Here is a 16,008-nt window from a genome sequence, read left to right on the forward strand (position 1 = left end):
TTAGGGTTGCCACTTTTTTTGTTTTAAAAAATTCCAGCTTCTCAGACTGAGTGTCCTTGGTCATGTATAGAGTGCCTTCCCCATAAGTTGAACAAAGCTCTTTTTAAAGGATTGTAGGTCAAATGCCTCAGAGCCTGCACAGAGTGCCTTTCCCCCTATAAGAATAAGCAATTTATCAAAAGTCAAAAGAAACTGTGCAGAATGTTTTCCTGAAGTGTGCCCTCTTTTAAAAATCTGCAGCTTATACAAAGAGAACAAATAGAATTATGTTTGTTGATTGGTGTGCTTGTTCGATTTTCCTTTCCTGTCAAATGAACAGGAAAATGAATGTCTATTTTCACCAGTAAAATTCTACCTCATTGGCAGCTTTAGAAGTGACTTGTGATTTCTTGAGAAGTGGGCCACAGCTAGTCACCTGCTGCCCTGGCCAGAAAGAATCATGCTTCAGGTATAGCAAGACTTTACGATTTGTGTTGCTGTAGCTTAGTAACTCCAGAGGCTTGAGGTATCAGGGCAAATTAATAAGTCCTGTGGTTAACGTGTTGAACAATAAATATCTGACAACCTCCGAGATTGTCATGTTCCTATGTATATGTGATTTACTCATGTCAGTCCATCAAGTTCTTGAATTTCTCAAATATGGGAACAGCTCTGGCATGCAGGCAGACCTCAGCCTTGTCTCTGTTTCATACCTGTTTGTGTGATTTGTTAGCACAATCTCAATATCACTAAGTGTGGAGACTGAAAAAGACCACACAGGGGGCCATCTGTTTGTAATGGGACATATTGAAATGTGTCAAGAGCACATCACACCAGCTCATGTTCACGAATTTCATGTGGCATGCACTAATGTAAAACCCAACTATTTTCTAAGACTGCACTAGGTCTCTGTTTTACTTTGAGTGGAAATGGAGATTGCCATGAAGAATGTACACATGTGTTGTATCATTTATAGAAAACTCAGCAAGGTGTGGCCAGATCTTGTCGTTAATTATCACTTTCATTCTCTTATTCTACAATCTGTGCAACTTCCAGCATTCCTATCCTTAAGCAAGCATAGGCTCAGAGAGGCTTTAGTATTAATATAAAGGGATATCTCTAATACACTGTGATCAGTGTTAGCAGAAGCTGACTTCTGGATGTATTTGTTACAGAACAACAAAAAAAAAACAAACACTAGCCACTTGATTAATTTCCCCTTGATTTTAGGGAAGCTGTTTCATCATCATTTGATGGCCAAATGTGCAATATATAAGTCCATCCACTGTAATGCTTGTGCTTGTGCATGCATGTGCTGGGCTTTTATTCTTCTTTTTGCTTCATCTTTTCAGTACATCGTTTCATACCAAGCACTTGCTAATTAACCTATCATGTATTTTATAATTGACTTCACTATGACAGCTGTTGATTATTGAATCTTGTCAGTGTGTACAGGACTGAGAGTGAAAGATTTGGAATCTTGTGTGCATCCAAAGAATAGTTTTTAAACGGCTGTCTACAAATTCGGGGTGGTCTTACCAGCTAAGCTTTCTTGCTTAGCTGCCAGCTGCAAAGTCCAAGAAATCATAGTTTCTTACTTCTAAGCAAGTATGCTTGGCAGTAACACCTTAAATAGGTTGCTAAATGTATTTAAATGCTTAATAAAGAAAGATTACTGCTTAAGAAGACTTACAGTCCAGTCCTTTATGTATTTAATGAGAATTAAGTTGCACTCTCAATGGGGCTTACTCCAAAGTAAGCAGGCATTGCATCACAGCCTAAGAGCCTTTCCCAACCTGGTGCTTTGGCAAGTTTAAAACCGTGTGTGTGTGTGTGTGTGTGTGTGTGTGTGTGTGTGAGAGAGAGAGAGAGAGAGAGAGAGAGAGAGAGAGAGAGAGAGAGAGATGCTCCCAGGACTTTTGCACAGGTTGCTCCTTTTCTCTTCCCTGTTGCCAGATTACAAGAAGAGGCAGAGAAGAATTGGGCATGACCTTCTCTGTCTCTCCCTCCAGTTAGTGAGCAAATTGTCCAAGCAAACAATTATTAAACAATTATTAAACAATAGTCCCTGAAAGTAATCCTCTTGTTCTATTCCTCACGCAAGGCTTCTTCTTCTTCTTCTTCTTCTTCTTCTTCTTCTTCTTCTTCTTCTTCTCTCCCCCCCCCCCCCACAAAGGAGAACAGAATTACCATGCAAATCTACCTGTTATCTACGAGCTGGCTCAGACCTCACTTTTCTCAGACATTTGTCTATAAAATCCTGAGAGAACTTTTCTGAGCTGGTACGTGGTGACACCAATCCACCCTCAAATTCTGCTTCAGTTTTGGCAGAGAGGCCCTTCTCTGTGTCCCACTTATGGGGAAAATATGGTTGGCTGGGGAAAGGGGAGCATCTTCTTAGTGGCTGCACAGAAACAATGGGTGTAGTTTAGGTGGTTTCCCCCCCCTCTCTGTTTTCCATCAGTTAGTAAATATGTATTTTGTTCCAATAGGTGCTTGCCTTTCTACATTAATAATGTTTTCTCTGAGGACTTATTTTTATCTTGTATGCCTGCCTCCAAGGAATTTTGTTTCAGATTGAAGTTTTATAATGAAATTATGATTTGAACTGTTGCAAGCTGTCTTGATCAAGGCATATGCATTAGAAGACAGTGGGGTAAAATGCTCATATACATCATAAATCATAAATAAAATTATACATGCAGAATTCTAGGCTGCTCTAGATACCAGACTCAAGTTGGTTATGGGGTAAAACAGTGTTTGGATAGATTAAGAAGAGGGTGGAAATGAATGCATGTACACACAGAGAGATAATGCATCTTGTGTTCATTACAGTGGTGATCTACGAGATCAGTGTATACACTGGGTCAAACCTTGGTGCAGAAACAAATTCTAATGTGTACATCACCCTTTTTGGAAACAGAGGGGATTCTGGAAAACGGAAACTTCAGAAGTCAAGAACTAATAATGTCAAATTTCAGCGTGATCAGGTAAATAAAAGTATGCGATTGGCAATGCTTTACATGGGACTGCCTTTGAAGACTGTTCAAAAACCTCATCAGATTCAGTATGCTGCAGCCTGGCTGTTTCCAAGGGCCAGTTATAGGATGCCTGTGATTCCTAGGTTACAGTAGTTCTACCAGCTGCTACTCCATTTCTAGGCACAATGCAAGATACTGCTTATAACCTATGAAGCCCTGAACCGCTTGGGAGCAGGCTACTTAAGGAGTGCCTTCTCCCCTACAAGCCTGTCCAGGTATTGAGAACTTCTTGAGAGACTCTTCTCTCTGTCCCACTAACATCTGGTGTGCATTTGGCAGGAACCTGAGAATGGTCCTTCTCAGTGGCTGTGCCCAAATTTTGGAACTCCCAAGTGAGGTTCACCTGGTCCCCTCACTGAAGGCCTTCCCCCAACAGGCAGACAGTTGGCCTACTGAGTTGATTTGTTCTTCGCTTGTTTAGCATATAACGCTAACCAATGCTATGGATTGTTGTGAATGATGTGTGGATGTAGTTGCATTAACAAACCATGGAAATAGAGTCCATCATTTGTTGTTGGGTTATGAACTCTGCATTTTTTAAACAGTGTTTGTTAAATGACAACCCCCAAACCATGGGCTGTTTCACCATGGTACTTAAGCAGTGGGCAACAGTGGTAAACAACAACAACAACCAACTGAGGAAACAAACCACAAGTTTGCCAGGCAAATCCTGGTAGGGCAACAAACCATATGTTAAATAAACCATGGTTCAACATGTGTGAACCAGGCACTTCTCTGCTATTCTGTATTTTAATTATTTTTAACTTGCCGCCATTTTTGTTTTATCTACTCTTACTACTCTTACTTGATTTTTATATGGTTTTATTATATTATTGCTTATTACATTGTCTTGGTGATTATTTTCTATTGTGGATTTTATTACTCTTAGTCACTTTGGACATTTTTTTTAAAACAGAAAAGCAGCACAAACATGTAACGAATAAATAAATAAATACTGAAGGGGTGTGTGCACCCCTGAATTTTTTGAGATTTTTTTCCCTTTTACTACAGAAGATTTTCTACAAACTCCCCCATGTTAAAAAGAAAAAGCTAGTTTAGGAATTTGACGGAAGTGCTGTTGAGAGGGAAACTGCCTCCTGGTACACATAGACATTTTTTTTCCTGAGTTTTAAATAGATTTCATGCCAAATCCCAAACTATTTTTAATTAGTTTACAGGTTCTGTAGGAACAGCGGCTGGGAGGAAGATGTGGGTACATTGGTAGAAAAAGCATGTTTGCATCTCTGGACTGCTGGTCTTGTCTGTGTCTCTTCCCATCACTAGTACTATACCATAACATCACCTTCCATCTTTTGCCCAAAAGGGTAAAGTCAGCTTTTAACTCCTAACATTTACTGCATTTCTATTTCATGCTATGGAGCAGAAACTGCAAATGACGTATTCTAATATGAAAAACTCTTGTTTGTTACCCATACACACACACACACACACACACACACGTCTCTGTGTGTGTGTGTGTGTGTGTATGTATCGGGTAAATGAACTCTTATGGAAAAATCCTGCAAACTATACTAAAAATTGTGCAAAACCTGGTTATTAAAAATCACAGTATACTGTTAAATCATCCTTAAAATGTAAAACCTCTATTAAATGCAGTTGTTTTAATAGATGCTTTTCATTTTAGTGATTTTTCAGCAGTGTATATACCTGTTTTGCACAGTTCTGTATCCTAGCTCCCAAGTATTAGTATGTGTTTTTTAATAAAACCTATCTTTCATAGCTCCATGCCAGCCATCTATCCTTGGACTGCATTGGTTTCCTCCAATTTGTGATTCTTTTTTGTGTTTCTGCAGACTGATGTGTTCTTCATGACAGCTGTATCACTTGGTGTTCTGAATAAAATTCTCATTAGCCATGATGGAACTGGTCCAGGTAGAGCTAATTTCCTATTGACAGATCAGTTTCACAATCTGTTTTTAAAATGAACATCCATTTTCTCAGCTGTAGTTCCCACATTTTAAGATCAGGCAAGAATTTTTGCTGCACATAGCATGGAATTTATCCATCTTAGGTAATAACTTGTATCTTTTTATTCACGTCTTATGGAATGACTTCAACCAATGGTGAGTCTGCCGTCAGCTTTCATTTTCTCTGCGCCTACATTTTTATTACTATCTTTCCCCTAATAATTTATGAAGACGCAGGTTTGTTGCTTGTCCTTCTCACACTCTCCAATTAACATAATAATGATTTGTTTAAAATGCATTTCTCTGCAAACATGAGGACACGTGTTACAAAAATAGGCTGCCTCTTGAAATATGGCATGGTTGTATAAGGTGGGGAAGAGACAAACTCATCTGTCTCATAATATGTGAATTGGACCGAATCTTTTACTTATGAAGAAGAAACGTATTATATAATAGATCGCTCATAAAATAAGGTCCACACTGTTGAAGAAAATAGCAAAAATTGTGCTTTCACAAAGACTGACATTTACCCAGAACTCCATCAGTTTGATGGGCATTTTTTCAGATGTTTCGCCAACAGAATAATTAATATTTTCTTAGATGTAAAGGAGCCCGATTTAAACAGAAAGCCAGATTTATATGTAAACATGCTAAACCTTTATTTCACAAATAAAGTAAGAAAAACAAACATTTTTGTGAAGAGAAAAGTATTTTGGGGGCATAGAATGTTACTTTGTCCATTTAGTTGCATTGGCACCCCTGTCCACCACCTATATTTATGCATGCTGAATTTGCCCTTCAGTGCCAAGGACTTTCTGGCTTACAGTTTGTATGCAGTAATTAATACTGTGTAGCTGTTATTAATAATAGCCTCATTCAGAGGACACCTTAAACCATGGCATTAACCACAGTGAATAAGGCTTTTTTCCCTTATTCACCATGGTTAAAGCCATGGTTTAAGGTGTCTTCTGAACAGGGCCAATATGTTGTAGAAACAAAAGAGTTCATGGAATGAATGCTGGGGAATTGTTGACTGCTGACTCAGGCTGTGTCTTGCTGACCTGTCTCTTTCTTTTGTAAAGGGCTAGAGGATGGGCCCCACAGTTAAAGGGCTACATTAGGGAAATGTTCAGTCTCTAAACTAGTTTTTAAACCCAAACTCTAATTTGTTAAAAGATGATAAAATGGTGTGGGCATGGTGGAGGAGTTTTGTTATTTATCAGTTTGGATGTCAAAGTCATGCAACTATATTCTAGATAGAATTAGAAAATAATGTTTCTTGGTTGCTTGGAAATGTTAGTATCTCTGAAAATACTTTTGCACAAGTATTTTCTTGTGCAAAAACATCTGGATCAAATACATAACATTGGAGCATTTATTGCATTAAAAACAACCACTTAGAGAAGTTCTAAAATTATGTCAGAATGGTAATGTCACATATTGACCAGACCTAGCTCTCTGTGAGTTTCTATTGTACAATGCAAACAAACTTCTCTCCTCAAAGGCTAAGGATTGATTCTTTACCCATATGGAACGTGGCCCCTGATACAGAGATCAATAGAAGATTGAGTATTTAGTCTCTCACAGATTCTGTTAAAGCTGCCTCAGACAAAATAGCTCAGATCTAATTGTTTCTTGCTTTTGAGGAAAAATAAGATGTTGAGAGTATTAATTATTGCCTTTGCTCAAGGGAACTGTGTCAATCTCTTTGTCCTGATTAACTGAGTTTACTGTGAGTGAATTATTATTTTTTTAATCAAGACATGGGAGACAGTATCCAATACTGCTGCTGTACTCCTATTCAATCTATTGCACAAGTGGAAACTACAGCTAATGTATCAGGGAGCTAATGGTTCAAATGCTCATTTCTGGATTGGTACAGGTCAGCAAGTTTCCTTCTGCAAGCTCTGCTGACCACCCCTGTTCCAAAAACAAGCATTTCCACTCAATTTGGTTTGCTTTTGGAACCACCAGGTCCCCATTTTGCTAGTGGAAGGTCCTGCTGGTGTACAGGCAGGCTTGGATACTGCCCAGGGTTCCCCCACTCCAATGCAAATATACAGTACTCTTTTTGTCATTGACTCAAAGGAAGCGGATGGTTTCTTGAAAAGATTGTTATCACATTTCAAGAGGAAGAAGAAGATGGAGAAGAAGTTGTATTTCCCTGTAATAGGTATGCCATTCATAAATACAAGTGGCGTTCCCGTGATAGATCCTAGGAAGTCCTGGAATTTACTTGACATTTACTATGTGTTTTCATTGAGAAGATCAGTCATGACAGACAAGGTTCCCTAAGCAACATCTCCTCCTGCAATGTATGGCTGCAAGGCAGACTTGCGTGTATTCTAGACACATCCCACTTGATGTGAGGGGATGGTGAGGCTTAAACAGCCTGGCATGCACCCTATAGGAATTGAGCAAGGGCCCTAGTCCAGGGTTCTGTGGCTGATGTGCAAGGGTTCCTCAGAATGGAAGGATTTACAATGGAATTACATATAAGGTCACCCCAGCTTGAACAGGTTAAACCACATTTCTTTAGCTAGATGAATCACATATCCACAGTATCACCATCTGGTCTAGATTCAGTTTATTGGCCCTCATCCAGACCATTCCCAGTTATATACACCAGTTCAGATCATTTAGTGTTTTACCTGACTCAGGTGTAAAAGAGAAATATATTCAGATATCATTTTCATAATAATGATAACCTCAGTCCAAATCTTGATCTTGTATGGCTTCAGCAGCTTCACATGGGTGTAAAAAGCATGGGAGGTAAGGTAGAACCTTGCAGGATCCCATAGCATCAATGCCACAGGGCTGAGTAGATATCCCCTAGTGCCATCTTCTGGAAATGGCCCATGCAACTGCAGACACTGTTGGATACGGCTGATTATCTAGATCCATTTCAGTCTGGCTTCAGCCCAGGTTTGGCACTGAAACAGCCTTTGCCCCCATCTTGATGGTGGCGGGTTGGTGCCACGAGGCTTCGGGCTCCTGCTTTGGCGCTCCTTCCTGGCATCTCCACGGAAGGAGTGTCAATGCAAAGTTGCCACCGGGCCAAGCACTGGGGAGGGGGGAGGAACGTGGCAGCTGGCTCTGACCTCCCTCTGGCTGCCCCGTTCATCTCCCCCCACCATTTTTTAAAATTTGTAGATGCAAATCTTGGTATCTACAGACAAATAAATCATTAAATAAATAAAGGAACCATGGGTTGGGGGAGAGGAACTGGGCAGCCCTCTTTGGGCTCTGCACATCCCTCTCTTCCTCCCCCTACTCCCCCTCTGGCTGCCCCAATCCTTTCCCCCTGCCCCCGGACCCACTGCTGGTGGTTTTTATCATTTTGTTACAATCTTCTTTTTTAAAAAAATGTAAGTCGGATATTGTTTATAGTATTATTGTGACCCCACTCTGTAAGTTTTTGAAAAAACACTGAAGGATGGCATTAAAATATTTCAAGAAATAAATTCATGCAATTCCTCCAAAGTATTATAGAGCTACCCTTGTTTATATCTGCCGAGATAAAATATAACTTGACAAGTGATTCTTTAAAATGTTGTTAAAAAGGGGGAAATAATGTAGGGTTTCGATTTACTAAGACTAATTACTAACTGTCTTTACTGTAATTACTATCTTTTTTTACAATGGAAGATGGCTAGATGAGTACCAAGATGATGGGAAGACAGAGAGAGAGCTAATTGCCAGAAGTAAGTACTGAAAATAAAGATCACTTGTACTATAATTATATCCTAGGTACGAAATTACTAATTAAACTTAAGAATATATAATCTTAATATGAATTAGAATAAGATTGCTTTTGTTTTTGTTTTCAGAAAATAGTAATGCTTCAACAACAACTACTGGAGGTAAGTAAATACTCTTAATATAGGGTTGACTTTGCTGCACTATTCTGGTCTTAAGGGAAAAGAAGTTCTTGCCTCTTCCAAGTAATCATTCATGCAACGTGCCTGATAACACAGAAAATGCAGACAAATTGTTTGATAATGATCTGAAGAAGGGGTCATGTCAAGTCATTTAGTTGAAAGAATTTCTCACTAAGCATTTTTGGTTTTCTTCCAGTCTTTGCTGTTCTATTCTAAAATGAGTCAGAGATTCCTCTGAGAGCAGATGCTAGGGTTGTTTAGTTTACGCCAACGTCACTGTCTTTTAATAAACAAGGGTGGCTCTCGCCACAAGTGAGTGGAAACACATTGTGAAGTGACAGCAAAAGCAGTTTCAGGTCAGAGTTCATCAGGATATTTTCAGAGTATGCAGCAATAATGCAGACTTAAGCTATACTGCTTCCAAGCACAACAACTGTATGCAGATCATGACTTTGCAGTGGGAGCCCAGGGTCTGCATCAGGTCTACTGGGGCTCTCCAGCCAGTCAGCCAAAACCCTGCCTATTTGCTTGCTTTTGCTATTTCCCTCATAACATTCCCTACTGCTTGGTTGCTAGTTTTTACTTGTCCCCAACATCTCTTGTTTCATCATGCAGTTTCACAACACGTGCAGGGTCATTGATATTAGACTGTTTTTATTATTCTGATAGTATATGGCTCTGTTCTTTCTTATAAGGATTAAGCACCGTTTGAAGGAATGCCTCCTTCCATGCAATAATACTTGTGCTTAGGGATATCCAGATTTTGTGAAATCTGTCCTGCATGTTTCATGGATTGTACAGTGTGGTTTATTCCAGTGTCCATCGACAGATGGATTCAATCCCCCCATTATGCATAATCAATTCCAGAAGATAGTGTGCAACAATTTACATAATTTATGTTAGTGCATAATATTTAGTGTATTTTCCACCATTCCATTCAACTTTTCTCCACATATATTTTCCAATTTTGCATATGCCTCAGGAGAAACAGGCAGGTAATAAATAAATAAATAAATAAATAAATAATTTTCCTCCGAATAAATTTGGGGAAAGTAAAAAAGCAAACAAAAAGACGCCCGAAAGTCTGCAGACTCCACGTGGCCTTAGGGCAGCTGACCTGCAGGGGATTTCACAGGTTGGATTCTGAGAACTCCAAATTCATTTTAGTCTGTCTTAAATTTCTCCATCATCTCTACTTGTGCTCTGAGGAGGCAGAAGTTACTTTGTGTTCCCCTTTTCATAGAGATACATATGAGGACTGTTTGATCTTGGACCTTGTCTGTGATGGCACCTTCCCTGTGGAACTCCTTACTCAGGGAAACCTATCTGGCCATTTCTCTTTTGAGATTCAGAACATTAAGCAAGACTTTTTCATTTAGAAAAGCATTTGCTCAGTCTGACCAATAGGCCTGCCATTTATTACACATGTAAGTCTAGCTTTCCTGCCTCAGTTTGTACGGCCGCTAAGATTTTGAGTGCTAATCAGATCAAAGCCTTCCCTTCTCCATCTTGTGAGAAAAGGCCAGCCTCGCTCTACAACAGTATCCTTTGCTCAATATGCAATTGACATGGGGCCTTTGTTCAACAGCACATTTTATTTAATGGACAAGATGTTGGTGCACACGGTGGAGTAAACCAGTGGGGATGACACTGCTCTTCCTTAGAAAATTGGGGCCTAATTAGGTTCACAAGCAAAATCTTTAGAGCAAAAAATCACTTCGAAAAGGGGTGAGGAATCTCAGGCCCGGGTATCAAATCCACCCCTCCTGGAGTCCCAATCCATCTTGTGACCTGGATAACTGTTAGTTCTTCTATGTGTTTGCATCTCAGACAGAGAGCTGCTTGTGATAAGAAAAGCCTTTGCATAGGGAAAGGGGAGAACAGGACAGGATTTTCATGTTAAACATGCAAAATAGAAAAGTGCACAGGTAAAACTCTTGAATGAGCACAGGGGAGAATAAAAACTATCATGAGAAAAATGCAGAATGGAGCTGAAAAATAGTTTCATGCCTACGTGCAGCACTGTTGAAATGTATTGTAGTCACAAAAATAAGAACAACATCTTCCCCCACTCCTCCTCCTTCTCCTTCTCCTCTGTGTTATAAATATGATTTTGTTTGGTTTGTTTGCTTTCTTTTATACTGCAGGACAATGGAGAGTGCTGGTTAAGACTGCTGAAGATTCCCCAGAGCCTCGGGAGGATAAGAGAATCCTTGTGATTTATGGCTCAAAGGGCAAAAGTGATGATCTCCTTCTTTCTTCACAAAGCCTGGGATACGTGTGCTTTCAACCAGGAGCTACGGATGAATTCCTTGTAAGTTGGAACTACAGAGTACCATGCAGAGATTGTCACAGCATCTTGTTCTAGCCAACGGATATGTTAGGAACCCTGCTGCAGCTGTAGTAACTGCCTTCCCTAGTTACAGAGATGGGTTGCTTTTGTGACTTAGATTTTCCATCTTATGTTTCTACAAGCTACAAATAATATTGAGGGCGCAGGCAAAATGGAAAGCAGCACATACTTAAAGGCATAAACAATGACCCAGAGAAGTATTTGTTGTAAGACTGTGTTAGGGATAGCTCAGTGATGAACATCTCTACAAAACAAACTGCTGATATTTATTCATTTATTTATTTATTACATTTTTATACTGCCCAATAGCCGAAGCTCTCCGGGCAGTTAACACAAAAATTAAAACCATGAAGAGCATAAAAACAACCAACAAATTTAAAACACAAAGACTGATACTGAGTGTAGTGTCAGCAAGGGGCATCCTAAGGCAGCTGCTGGGATCCCAGAGCCCTGGCAAGGCCTACTGCTAATGCCTTCCCTGCCTCACCCCCTTCATTTAATAATTCATTGATTCATTTCCAGTGCTCTGGTCAGAACAGGGTAGCCAGGTCTAGGAACCATCATTTTAATTTCCCAGAATGCCTCAGAGCAATGCTACATTAGAATAAAGTAGTGGCTCCTAGACACCCACTGCTGCTCAGACCACTGCCACCAGGGCTCACTCAAAGAGGAGGAGGCCCACGGACACAGGAGGGGCTCCACCAGAGGGCACTTTGCCAAGAGGATTCTGGCCTGGCTAATAGGAGCTTTTATACACAAAAGTGACCCAAAATTATTTGGTTTTCACAATTATATATGTATGCATATATTCACGTATTTATGTATTTAATATTTTTTCAACTGCACCTTTCTGCCAAGGAACCCAAGGTGGTTTACCATTTTTAAATGTTGAGCCAAACAAAGAAATGTTACCCCAAAAAACAATAGGGCCACATCTATACAGCTGCTTTATGGTGGTGTGATGGCGCACATTCTTGCAAGGGGTTACACAATGCAGCCGTCCATTCGCTGCCGTGGCTTTTCCCCGCAATAATGTGCATATTAGCCTTCACTCACCTCCTCCCACCCCCAGTTCACATGACTGCAGACAGGGTGTGCAGTAGGTCTCTTAATAGTCTCAGGGGCTGGAATGTAGAGTATGCAAGGCTATATAGTAGCCCCAGGTGAACAGTAAGTCATGGACACGATCCAAAGTAAATGAGGCTCAGCTAAATTCCATTTGAAGTAAGTACACAGTTCAAGATCCCATGGTTTTCAAGCCAGCTTAGTGACAAGTCAAATGTGGTGGCCCCCAATGTGGAGGCCACTTCCATTGACAATTATTGTTAGTAGCTTCTATTTAGGGATGTGCAAGATTTTTGTGGGTGTTCATTCAACACCCAAATGTGCCCCAATGGCACCCTTGAACAAGCGTACATTTGGCAGGCAAAACTTGCATATTCCCAAGCTTGCAATCACATGTGCAAAACGTGTAGTTTAGAAACATGCACGTTTTACAAATATACATTCTGGGGAAAATACACATTTTCACACTTTAATTGATGGGGATGGAAATGGATACACTGGGGTGGGGGGTGGGGTTTGCACTTTTTAAAAAATGCACATCTAAATGTAACAATGAAAAGCTTGCAACCAGGACCAGCAATGAGGCAGATGGAGCTTTGAGATGGAATTGAGAGAATCCCACAGATCTCAAACCTTATTGTCCCCCTTATGTCTAAGGATTATTGGCCGGGTTATTTTTGCAACATCTGTTTGTGCCTGGGTTGTCCAGTTGATGAATGCCCATCTCCTGCTATAATCTAGCACATCAATGGACTGCTTACTTGTATTACAAAATCCCTTCCTTGCATATTCTCATATTTACGGCATTCAAATAGCAAATACAGCCTGGTGTGTACCTTTGGTGGTAGATTTTCAAACAGTGAAGCAATTTAATTCAAGTCCCATTTGACCTTTATAATGTTCTCACAATAGAATCTACTACAGCAGGGGTCTGTCTGTTGGGGAAGAATGCCTCATTTCAATAATAGAGAAATAGGCTGTTGGAAAGCAAGTTTTTTGGATGCTTTGTAATTGTTTTGCCCTGAGTTATACTAGAGCAAGCATGTGCAACATTCAGCATAGTGGCTTCTTACTGTAACTACTTTCAGAATGACTCAGTAGACTTTGACTATCGTAATTGTAGGAGCTAAGTATTTATATATCACCCTTTGCTAAGTATCTTAGGACCAAAACAGGCATTGCTTTAAACGTATGTCTAGCAGTAATGCCTGTATTCATTTTTACTCTAGAATAGGTGCAGGGGCCCTGATCCCAATTGGGACCCTAGCATGGGGGATCCTTGAAGATCTGGACCAGAACCCTACACTTGTTCTAAAAGGAGTCATACCTGCTAGATGCACATTTAAGGGGATGCCTATTTTGGTCACAAAACACATAATAATCTCTGTAAACTTTATAATCCGGGTTGGAATCAATACATTATATCATCCCAATTTGTCTTGGGAGGACCCACTGCTAAAGCTTGCCCGCAGTCCCCTTAAAAATGTTTTCTGGCTCTGTACTTTGACAGGGCATCTGGATCTGTCCACCCTGTCAATTCCCCACAATGCCACTCACCGAGCATCATTCTGGGGCATTGTGGGAAATTAAAAGGGTGGTTAGACACTGCCACCTCATGCTTCTTGGACCACTGCTACTGCAGCCCAGTAAGCCTACCTCCCAGGACCTCTGATGGAGGAAGGGGCCCCTGAGAACACTTTTCACAAGGCCTCCTCAAACCTGAAGACAGCCGTGTTTACACATAATTCAGGAAAGCAGGCCATTATTTCCATATTACATGTTGTGGGGAGACAGCTGAGAGGTAAAGGCTTGCCTGTCCGTCCCCTGTTGTGTTCATGGCTGAGCTAAGAGTCCAACCAGGTGCCTCCCAGCAGATAGCTCATGCTCTTTAGTAGCGTCTTATGAGATAGCAATGCGGGAACATGAACATATTTTTCTTGTGATTCTTTACATTAACATGTCCGCTTCTATTTTGTAGAAAACCTGGCTATGTCTGCCGACTGATACTTGTGCACAAATGTGTTCCTTTTTGAAATAGACATAGGTGGCATAGCAGGGGGACAAAGTTGGTTAAGGGTGCATGTCTATGCATGTTTGGGTAGAAAAAAAGTCCCCCCAGCCCCAGGCATTCCCCAGCCAGCACAGCTGGGAGTTGTAGAACTTTTTTCTATGTAGCATTGTGCCTTAAGTAACCATTCTGAAAAAATTCTCATCCCTGCCCCTCACTGTGCTGGAGCAGCTCTATGAGAATAATTGGAACTGCTGAATAAGCAAACATGCTTTCTGCATGTTAAGCTTGTACATGCAAAACAGAGATTTCCCACTTTGCCCTTTCTTTGTCCCTCAGCCCCTCCCCATGTATTGCACCACCACTGACTGTGCAACTCAAAATATTTGAAGGTTCACAAAGCCAAACCTGAAATTTAAGAAGAATTGGTGTGGTATGAAAACCTTTGGGAGATGTTCTGCTCAACGCCCATTTCAATGTCATTAAGGTTTCATTGCCCTCTTTCTACCTTACTGCAGAGGCTGTTAAACGATCAGAGGCTTTTGTTTCATGAGTTCACCTATTCCCATTTGTGACAGCACAACTGGTTGCCATGGGAATGGCTGTGTGATGTTGCAATTAACAGAAGATTGCAAATTCAGCAAAGCAATACAAGGGAGGAGAGGAACAACAAAGATCTTGATTCTATGCAATGGCACTAGTAAGGATTCAGATACAAACAATACAGTACTCACTGCATAGAGATTCAATTTCTTGAAAACAGATCCCATTTTGATCGATAACTTTGATTTCTAATTAGTCCTATGAATATTTGTGCATCCTTTGTTTACTTTTTATTTACATATATTTGCTCCAATCAAACAGCTCAAGTGCTCCCAGGAGGCTGGCACTCACTTTCTACCCTTCTCTCTTCCATGAGTTTTAGAGTGTGCTGCATGTGCAATGAGGTCTTGTATTTGTTGATACAGAGCATTTCCTGACATTGTCAAGTGTGACCAAATGCTATTTACTTGAGAGCCACCATAGTTTAGTGGTTAGAAGAGTGTGTAGTGGTTGAGGTGTTGGACTACAGCTGCAGAGACTCAGGTTCAAATCCCATTCAGCCCTGAAGCTCACGGGATAACTTTGGGCCAATCTCTATCTCTCCGCCTATCTTACCCAATAGGTTTTGTGGATGTTGTGGCTGCATAGAAAGATCAATGTGTGGCAGGAGTGGTCAACCTGTGGCCCTCCAAGATGACATTGGACTGCACTTCCCATGAGTCTTAGCCTTCATATTCAGTGTTGTTGCATGGTGGGAATTTCAGTCCAACAATATCTGGAGGGCCACTTTGCCCACCCCTGTTGCATGCTGCCCTGAGCTTCTTGGGGGAAGGGCAGGGTATAACTTAGGAATGGATAAGCATTTTTTCCAGTTTGGGTATGAGCTTCATCAGATGAGTGTTATATTGCACATTCGTTACTGGGCACTCACAGATTTTGCAGGTCGCTCTCACAGCACTTTCTTCCCACCCCTTCTAGACTTCTTCACATGACAAAAAAACACCCCAGTAAGTCTGACTTTTTTTTAAAGTTGCCGCTATCTCCGGCTGTGTGCAGGAGAAGCAGTGTAATCAAAATGGCCCACTGAATGGACCACAGGCAGGTTGTTTACTTCCTCTTTCAAAAGAGGAAGTAATGAGGGACAAACGCATGGGTGGAGAAGCGACGGTAAGCAAACGTGATTTCCCCTGTGCGATGACGCTCTATGACC

General features: G+C 40.8%; 1 protein-coding gene across 1 annotated transcript in view; it reads left to right on the forward strand.

Moving 5' to 3' along the window:
* The window catches only part of RP1 (RP1 axonemal microtubule associated), a 221,553-nt gene that overhangs the window by 115,276 nt on the left and 90,269 nt on the right, over positions 1-16,008 (forward strand). The window contains exons 26-31 of the mRNA XM_063131303.1: positions 2,815-2,969; positions 4,835-4,913; positions 7,037-7,121; positions 8,597-8,652; positions 8,779-8,811; positions 10,977-11,143. Of these exons, the coding sequence (XP_062987373.1) occupies positions 2,815-2,969; positions 4,835-4,913; positions 7,037-7,121; positions 8,597-8,652; positions 8,779-8,811; positions 10,977-11,143 (575 nt within the window). The remainder of the gene's footprint in view (positions 1-2,814; positions 2,970-4,834; positions 4,914-7,036; positions 7,122-8,596; positions 8,653-8,778; positions 8,812-10,976; positions 11,144-16,008) is intronic.

This window comes from Elgaria multicarinata, chromosome 7, assembly GCF_023053635.1.
Source record: "Elgaria multicarinata webbii isolate HBS135686 ecotype San Diego chromosome 7, rElgMul1.1.pri, whole genome shotgun sequence".
Taxonomy (NCBI): domain Eukaryota; kingdom Metazoa; phylum Chordata; class Lepidosauria; order Squamata; family Anguidae; genus Elgaria; species Elgaria multicarinata.